This window comes from Pipistrellus kuhlii, unplaced genomic scaffold, assembly GCF_014108245.1.
Source record: "Pipistrellus kuhlii isolate mPipKuh1 unplaced genomic scaffold, mPipKuh1.p scaffold_m20_p_16, whole genome shotgun sequence".
Lineage (NCBI taxonomy): Eukaryota > Metazoa > Chordata > Mammalia > Chiroptera > Vespertilionidae > Pipistrellus > Pipistrellus kuhlii.
Window position 1 is genome coordinate 18,912,248 of NW_023425471.1, and position 9,636 is coordinate 18,921,883.

The 9,636-nt window shown below is 44.3% G+C and overlaps 1 protein-coding gene and 1 pseudogene across 1 annotated transcript; both read right to left on the minus strand.

Moving 5' to 3' along the window:
- Window positions 1–207: 207 nt before the first annotated feature.
- Window positions 208–966, minus strand: LOC118720200 (annotated as a pseudogene).
- Window positions 967–2,986: 2,020 nt separating this feature from the next.
- Window positions 2,987–3,553, minus strand: LOC118720201 (ferritin heavy chain-like). The gene has a single exon (XM_036440110.1). It carries the CDS (start codon window positions 3,551–3,553, stop codon window positions 2,987–2,989), a length of 567 nt encoding a protein of 188 aa, XP_036296003.1.
- Window positions 3,554–9,636: the final 6,083 nt, after the last annotated feature.

Sequence of the window (9,636 nt, forward strand, 5' to 3'; positions counted from 1 at the left end):
TCGTCGTCGTCGTCTTCTTCTTCTTCACTAGAGCAATTTAATTTGAAGTTTCAAAGCCATAGGAACAGAAACAAAAAGTCTTGGAAGAGAGAAACACAGGCTTAAGTTGCTTGGAGCAATAGGTATTTCTCATTCAACAAATATTTACCAATGATCCATCATCATATGGAAGGCTCTTTCTGCTTGCTTTTAGCAAAAAGCCACATTTCACTTCTTGCTGGCAGCCAGGTTGAGTGCATCGAAGAGGTACTCAGCAAGGCCGGATGTGGGGGCCCCCAGCTTGTGCAGCTGGGTGATATTGGCCCCCACACTGTAGATGAACTTCACCTCCTGGCGCAGGTGGTGGTGCTCCAGGAAGCTGCACAGGTGGGCTTGTTCTTGCTGGTGGCCAGCTGGTGCAGGCAGAACAGGCTCTGGTTCACCATCCTCTCCATGTGCGGGGCGGTCTTCATGGCCTTCAGGCTGCTCTCCCACTGGTTGTGGTCAGGCCTACTGACAACTCACAGGCAGATCCGCACCCCTGCGCTGGTTATGCAGCCCCATCAGCGCTGGGGCCTGCTCGCCCTCCTCCCTGGCCTGCCACAGGAAGAAGGTGGCCAGGTGCTGCAGGGCCTGGTCGTGGCGGTCGAAGTAGAAGGCGATGGACTTGTACATGTAGGAGGCGTGCAGCTCCAGGTTGACCTGCTTGTTGATGGCGGCCTCGCAGTGGGCATGGTAGTTCTGGCGCACTTGGGAGACGGGCCCCGCCACCGCCCCTGGAGGCACAGGGGCCACAGGGGCATGCGCTGGGGCCATGGGGGGAGGCGCGGGGGCCAGGCCAGGAAGCATGGGCAGCAGGTGTTCCGGGGGTGGCCCTCGGGCCAAGTACATCAGCAGGGCCTCATGGCGCGGGCTGAGGGGCGGGCTGCGGGGTGGGCAGCAGCGCAGGAGAAGGCGCTGGCTTCTCCTGGGACCAGTCATTCCCATGGTGGTGGATGAGGCGCTGGCTTCTCCTGGGACCAGTCATTCCCATGGTGGTGGATGAGGGCGGCCGAAAGCCCTGTCACCAGCGGTGGCGGTGGCGATGGGGACCTCGAAATGTCCCTGGGGGACCCTCCCAGGCTGGCGGGAGACAGGGGTTGGGCGCAGGTCACTGGCAGTTGGCTCTGAGGTGGGACAGGAAGTGGAAGAGGTGACCTTTACTCCTGAGGGTCGGGAGGGGGAGGGGCTGGCTAGCAGATCCCTGTGGAGAGGGCCTTGGGGGGGCTTCAGGGGGACCCCAGGGGGCCGCGCACCATCTAGGTGTTCCAGGTCCCATCGCAGCCTGTGTGAGGCAGGGAGACTCTTCCCTGAGTAACAGGCATTTCATGTTTTCAATTTTGCAACAATATTTCTATCTTGCAAGTACTGATTGTTTCCTTCCATAGTAGACATTTTTTATTTTTCATTTTACAAAGCCATTTTCTCCCCTTAAAATTCTGGGAATATGAATTTGAATTTTTGGTAAAATTCTCTTTTATTTCCATATTTTATGAGTTTTCCCCCAAAGTGAAATAGTTCCGCGTGTTTATTGTGATCTTCTATTTTACCTTCCTCATATATCTGGCAAACTTTATCCATTTACATTTAGGAATAAAGGAAGTACTTGGCTAACCTAGGTAATTAGTATGGATCTGATCTACAATTGTGAAGTCCAGTCACTACTGAGGTTTTGCTCAAAATGGGAGAGGGGAATGTGTCACTCAGTTGCTTTCTCAAGTGGGAATACATGGCATGGCACTTACAGGTAGGATAGCAACACTCCCTGTTGCCAAAAGAAACACAATATTTCTGACTTTGGAACACCAGTGTTTTTTCCTCCTAAGAAAATGTGTCCTATTGTTTCCCTTCTCTGCAGGTCTGTAATTGTCTTTTATTCATTCACTGCCTTGGGGTATAGTTAGGGGCGATTAAAAGGCTCAGAAGCCAAAGATGTTGACTGTCCTATGTAAGTAGGTGTGGGGGAGGGTAGAGCTGAGCAAGGTTATTGTTGAATAATAACATTATTAATAATGACATATTATTAAGTAATTAATAACATATCATTATTGTTACTCAGCAACAGATCTGCTCTTCACAGAGTAGCTATACACTCTCACAGTTGACCAAGGGCCCTCTGCAATGCTGCAATTTCAACTACTCTGTTCTTAGAGCAAGGGATCTCCATCTTACTACCCAGATGTTAACAAATATTACTATGTGTACATTTTAGTAAACTGAAAAATGCAGGTTAAATACAAGAATCCTTTATTTTAATCCCTGCCCAATCCTATTCTGTTCACCCTTTCTCCAGAGGCAAGCACACCTGTGATTTTACAGATGTTTTATACTTTTAGCAAGAACAATCATCCACATTCACAGACCCCAAGACCAGCCACCTGACTGCACCCCCATATGCATTGTTTATAAGGGGTAGGTTAATTTTGTGTTTTCCCAGGTGCCAAGGGACCCCTCCTCCCTCCATGCTGGGCCCCAAGGAATACCTCTTCCCTTCCTCCATCCTGGCTCCCATGGAATCCCTCCTCCTCCATCAGGGTCTTATTGAAGCCCTCCTCCTCCATCAGGGTCCTATTGAAGCCCTCCTCCTCCATCAGGGTCCTATTGAATCCCTCCTCCCTCCATCCAGGTTTCCATGGAATCCCTCCTCCTCCATCCATGCAGGAACCAGGGAATCCCTCTTCCCTACCTGCATCCTGGTCTGAAGGAATACCTGCTCCTCCATCCAAGGTCCTGAGAGCTGCACCTAGTTGAGGCTTGGATGGAGACTCCAGGATACCTGCTTTAAAACCTAAAAGGTGAGGGTTTTGCACACACAAATCAAAGAAGACCTTTATTTACTTAAGAACCAATAACTTTATTTGAAGCAATGGTAAAACTTGAACATTTAAACTTGAGTGACCGCTTTGCAAAGGCAACATGGCAATAAGCGTGCTGGGCGCAGTGGCCAGGGCAAGTCACCCCATGGTCATCAGTCAGGCAGTCCGGGCTCGTTCTTCTTGCTGGCATCCAGGGTGAGTGTGTCGAAGAGGTACTCGGCCAGGCCGGATTCCGGGGCCCCCATCTTGCGCAGCTGGGTGAGATTGTCCCCCAGCTCCTTGATGAACTGCACCTGCTGGTGCAGGCAGTGGCTCTCCAGGAACTCGCACAGGTGGGCGTCCTTCTTGTCAGAGGCCAGGCTGTGCAGGTGGAGCAGGCTGTCATTCACTGTCTTCGCCAGGACCATGGCGAACTCCATGGCATTTAGGCTGCTCTGCCATGCCTCCTGCTGCGGGCAGTGGACACTCTCCAGGAGCACGCGGCCCCCGCGCTGGTTCTGCAGCCACATGAACCTCTGGGCCTGCTCCGTCTTCTGCAGGGACCGCTTCTGGAAGTACTGGCTGCAGCCACTCAGGGCCACCTCGTGGCGCTGGAAGCAGAAGGCCATGGCCGAGTACACGTAGGCCGCGTACAGCTCCAGGTTGATTTGGTGGTTGATGGCGGCCTCGCAGTCCGGGTGGTAGTTCTGGCGCATGCAGGAGGGCGGGGGCATCGCCATTGCTGGAGGCCTGGGGGCAAGGGACCAGGCCAGAGAGGTGCTCAGTGATGGCAGCAAGCTGTTATCAGGTGGCGATCATGGTGGCTCTGAGAGGGGCCTGAAGTGAGTTACTCAAGAGAGTTGGGGGCGGGGCAGGGGGGACTTAAAGGGGTGTGAGGGGCGTGAGGGGGCGTGAGGGGTGTGGGGGGGCGTGAAGGGGCGTGAGGGGGCGTGAGGGGGGCCGAGGATACCGAGTACTTGGCTTCAGTTTTCCGATTTGAGTCTCCTTCCAGGTGAGGCGGGCGTCTCCACGCTGGGCACCTGGTTTGTGTGATCTATTAAAACATTTACTCCTAAAGAGAAGTTCCACTGCTTCCTGTCAATCAACTGCCTTCATTTCTTTGAGCAACTCAGTGGACTGTTGTCTCAGTGTGACTGTTTGGTTGGTCATGTCCTTCTGTGGCACCATTGGCAACATTTGACGTCACAAATCTTTGGATGTTCCAGCATCAGCACCAACAGTTCTGAAAGCCCGTCTCCGGTGCCCAGACCTCATCGCTCCATTTTCCTCCCATCCACCATCAGGTCCCTGCCGCATTGCCCGGCCTCCCACATCTCACTGACTCCTTCCGCCTCACCATCTTCCATCTCCAGTTCTTTCTGAACTGGCTCATCACCCCCTTTATTCCGTCTCATCTCTTCATCCTTCAGCAGGGCCCTGGAGATACATTCCTTCCGCCCTGCCTGCGCCCCAGCATCTGCGATTTCACTGGTCTCCATCCGGACATCCTGGTTGTCCACCATTTCACCGGGTTTGCAAATCTCTTTCCGGTACAGATTTCAGTTTCATCAGGCAAGAAATAAAAAACCTAGGTGCATTCTTAGAGAAAGCTCTTAATAATGTGGATGTATTCATCCCCTCCAACCTCATTTGTACTTTAAGCTTTTAATGGTGTTCTAAGGAATAAGCCACATTGGTTGGGAATTTACCACTGATCTCAATTTGCCGTCCATTCACTCACTCACTCACTCAACAAATATTTATTGATTATCTAAAATGGTCTAGAATGTGGGCGTATATTAGTAACAAGGAGAGCCAAAGCCTTTGGGATTTGTTTTCTAATGGAGAAACAGATCAAAGCAAAAAGAAACATAAAACCTGCATTTTTATCCCCTTACTGTCCCAGTAAATGCACTCAAGATATTACTTAAGTACATGGAAATTTAAAATAATAAATATATTAGTATTCAAAGATATTAGAGTGAAAGACATAAGACAAACCTAGGTATTTATAACTTATTTATTCCTTAATTCAATAAGCATTTATTTACTGCAAAGATATGTTTGGCAGTATGATTCTGGAAATACACAGAAGAATCAAACGTGGTCTCTGCTCTCAAGGTACAAGACAGAGTAACAGAATATTATATTCTCAGATGGTTTTAAAGTTATGAATAAAGGGCCTATTTTCAATTAAAGTTTTATTTCCAGGGTTTTGAGTAATACCTTTTTTGAGGTGTCTTTTTCTCTTTGGAAGTTAATGTTATTTCTAAATTTTATTTATGTTTTCTTTTTAAATTTTCACCTAAAATATGGTTTTAGTGACTTTAGAGAATGGACGAGAGAGAGAGAGAGAGAGAGAGAGAGAGAGAGAGAGAGAGAGAGGAGAGAGAGAGAGAGAGAGAGAGAGAGAGAGAGAGAGAGAGAGAGAGAGACTGATGTGAGAGAGAAAAACGTAAATTGGTTATCTGTCATATGCTCCCCAGCCTGAGGGCAAACCTGCAACCTAGTTATGTGCCCTGACCAGGAATTGAACCCAGGACCTTTCAGTGAACAGAACAACATTCCAACTTCCTGAACCACACTGGCTGGGGTAGAAGCTTATAGCATTTTATGATCAGTGTTTGTGAAGAAAATCAAGGATCAAATATTAAATGTCACATTGTAAACTTATCTAATCACTTTAGACACATTTAATTGTTTAATCTTTAAAAAGAACTTGAATAATAATGTGTCTATTTGATAAATTGATTGTAATGATAGAATCATATACTAGACATAGAAAATAACTAAATGATTATTTTTTCAATGAAATGAAAATGTAATATATATTTCTTTACACCATTGTTTTGTTATAATTGTATAGTTTTGAAATTCCCTTGGGAGATTTCATTGCCGATCTCACTATAAGAATCTATTTAAAAAGAATAAACCTTTTACTTTTAAAATATATTTTATTGATTTTTAACAGGTAGGAAGAGAGAGCTATAGAGTGTTAGAAACATAGATGGGAGAGAAACATCAACCGCTGCCTCCTGCTCACCCCCTGCTGGGGATGTGCTCCCAAAAAAGGTACATGGCCTTGACCAGAATCGAACCTGGGACTTTCCAGTTCAAAGGCTGATGCTCTATCCATTGAGCCAAACTGGTTTCGGCTAGAATAAATCTGAATTTTGTTGTCTTCTTATCATTATGCCCCAAGATTCTTGTATAATTTATTCTGATAATTTACTTTGCCTAATGTTTAAAAACTCAGTTTTCTAAGTTAAATCAATAAACAAACATAGGTGGCGACCTCAAAATTCCATGAAGGAAGTAAATATACATATGTATAAACAAAGGCATTCCTTCCAGGTTTTCTTTAATGAGAAATATAAAACTAAATATGAACACATAATGCATATAGGACTAAAATTTGATTTGAAATTTTTGTGATCAGTTTTTATACCGTGGTAGAGGCCCAGTGCATGAAAATTCATGTACTTGGCGGAGTGGGAGGTCCCTCAGCCAGGCCTGTGCCCTCTCACAGTCTTGGAGTCCTCAGGGGATGTCCTTCTGATAGTTCAGGCCCACTCCCCACAGGGCCTAATGTACACCCAGATTTGTGCTGAATGATTCCAGCAGATATTGACTTTAATCCCATGTCCCCAAGAATCTGTTTCAGTTCACTTTGCTCACCAAGAGAATATATATGGGACCAATATAAAATTAATTGTTAATGAGTTGATAACAGAATGCATATTAATATATTTGTTTTGAAATACTCATGCATTCAATAATGTTATTTCATTTTAAATATTCCCAATACAGAGGTTGCTACAGAAGTTCTAATACCTTTTCCTGCACAACAATTATGTTTAGGGAGAAGATATTTGGTGCAATTATGCTAGTTCAAATTAAAGATCCCAAATATCTTGGTTTCAGCTGTAGATTTTTGTTTCACTAAAATCAAGTGTATGTTTTTTTCAAAGACATTAGGCAAAAACCATAATCCTTTCAAAACTTTTCTGATTCCATGCCTTACTCTCATGTTGACCCAGAGAGTTAATATAATAAGCTTATGTTTTATGCAATCACTTTCCTTCATGATTTGACAAGAGTAATTTTCTCTCATTTTAATTTTCTAAGCTTTTCTTTTACACTCTCGGTTGCTTACTTGCTGGCTCCCTCGTTCATAAAAATATAATTACCTCACTAGCCAAAGTTAAAACTCGGTGAAAAACACAACTTATACAAAATTAAGTTTTGATTAGTTTTTCCTGTGTGCTATTTGCATTTCTTACCTTCCTTCTGAGATTTTCATTCTTCAGTTTTCGCTCATATTTTCAGAACAAGCAATGTCCTTTTGATTTATTTCCTTAAAGGCTTTTGCCTTTTTCAAAAATAAATCTCTGAATATTTAAGGTCAGTTAACCATATTTAGGGAATTTTAAATTCCTAGGAAATACTTGATTATTTAATAGCTTTCTGCCAAAGCAGTCTTAAACCTCATTTATTTCAAGTGAAACAATGAGTTGGGACATATTCTTTTGTTGTTGTTTTTTGTTGTTAATCCTCACCTGAGGATAGCTTTCTATTGACTTATAGGAGAGCGGAAGGGAGGAGGAAAGAGAGGGAGAGAGACATCAATGTGAGAGAGACACATAAATTGGTTCCTTCCCACAGATGCCCTGGCAGGGGCTGAGAATCAAACCTGCAACCCAGGTAGGTGCTCTTGAATGGGAACTGAACCTGTGACCCTTTGGTGTTCTGGCCAACTGTCCAACCACTGAGCAACACAGACCAAGGCAATATTCTTTAAGAAGAATATTTAGATTTTGTTTTTGCTTTTGTGGATAGTGCTTTCACATTCTGATTTCTTACATGACAAACATTTCATGAAAAAAAGGCTTATTAATCAGTCAAGTACTGTCAGCTGTATGACTTGCTTCTGTATTAGTAATATTATCCCCTGATTTTGTCTAGCCAGAAAAGTGCTGATCTTCCAAAACATTGATAGTGGTATGAATTTATATAGTATATGTATGTATGTGCATGTACACAAACACACACACACACACACACACACACACACACACACACACACACACACAAACACACACGCACAAACACAATATGAAGAGGGATTGAGTGCAAAGACGAAACTTAACATTCCTTGAAGGACATGGATCGAAGATAAGTTATGGAGTATCTGGTGTATTATATTTGGTGAGGCCACAGGTAGGAAGGAAGAGGCTGTTGAAGCTGAAAATTGAGGGAAAGAGAACTAGTAAAAAGAATTATTGAAGGATAATTCTTTCCCCTTGGTCATTTGTGTGTAAAGCCCCTGGCTTGGAGTAAAGGGCGAAGCTGTGCTGAGAGCAGCTCTGGTGGCAGGGAATATTATTTTCTTGTATGTGTAGCTATTGAAACATAGCTCATCGTAGTTGTCAAAGATTAAAACCAAGAATGATAACTAGAAATATCAGTAACATGTCCAAAATAATTTTCAATTGCTTCTCTTTTTCTACCAGATCTCTATCAATTATCAATGCTTTTGTCCTCTCCTTCCAATTCTTCACTTTGGTCCTTAATCAAATGTATTTCTCAATTATCCTATAGAACACATGTGTCAAACACAAGGCCCACGGGCCAAATCCATCCCGCCAGGCCTTGCAATGTGGCCCGCACCGTGCTGTCATCACTGCACTCCGCTGTGTTTCCATCACAATGACAGTTTATGACTGTTCATTGAACCATTCGGCCCGCGATTTAGGCTGGATTTTAGATTTTGGCCCCTTCTCTGATTGAGTTCGACACCCCTACTATAGAAAAATGCAATTGTCCTTATGTGGCCTGTTGCCCTTAATTCTTTTTTCTTTCTACATTAATAGTACCTAATTTTTAGAAAAATTAGCATATAAATGAATCAAGGTACAGAATACTTTAAGTTAAAAAATCTATTCTTGTTTCCCTGTTGTTAGGTGTTTTTTGTTTGTTTGTTTGTTTTGCTTGTTGTTTGTTTGTTTGTGTGTGTGTGTGTGTGTGTGTGTGTGTTTTCTTTGTTTGTTTGTTAATCTTCACCAGAGGACATTTTTTCATTGATTTTGAGGGAGAGTGAAAGGGAAGGGGAGATACGGAGAGAAACATAAATATGAGAGAGGCACATCATGATTGCCTCCTGAAAATGTCCTGACCTGGGCCAAGATATAGGTACATGCCTTTGACTGTAATCTAACCCAGGACCCTTCAGTCCTCAGGCCGACACATTATCCACTGAGCCAAACTAGCTAGGACCTGCTTCACTATTAATTGATAAACATATTGATCATATCAGTGTATTTTAGCTAATCATTTTGTCTAGAGTGATTGTAGCTACAAGATGAAATAGCATTCTCAGTTTATTCAGTTGTTACAAATGTAGGAGGAGAAGCGGAAATACAAATAACAAAATTCCATGCAGAACCCATAATCCACTTTCTTTTCTTTCAGAGATACTGTTTGATAAACCACTAGAAAACCAGTGCATGCGTGCACCAGTGGGGTCTCTTTGTGTGGCCTATGCGGATTATGCTGAAATTGGCAGGGCAATGCTGCCTGCTGTCCCCACTCATCTTGGCCCCACTGCACCTGTGCTGGCCTGCTCCCAGTCAGTCCCAATTGGGAGAGGCTTGTGCCACCACAGCAGTGCTCAACAGCCATGAGCCCTGCATCTGGCAACCATAGGTCAGCTGATCGCACTCCCCTTGTGGAAATGCACTGACCACCAGAGAGCACACTCCTGTACTGAGTGTCTGCCCCCTGGTGGTCAGTGCGAACCACAGCAACCTGTTGACCAGTTGTT

Bases quoted from the DNA above. Each gene is read 5' to 3' on its own strand.
- LOC118720201 (XM_036440110.1), bottom strand. From the start codon at position 3,553: ATGGCGATGCCCCCGCCCTCCTGCATGCGCCAGAACTACCACCCGGAC.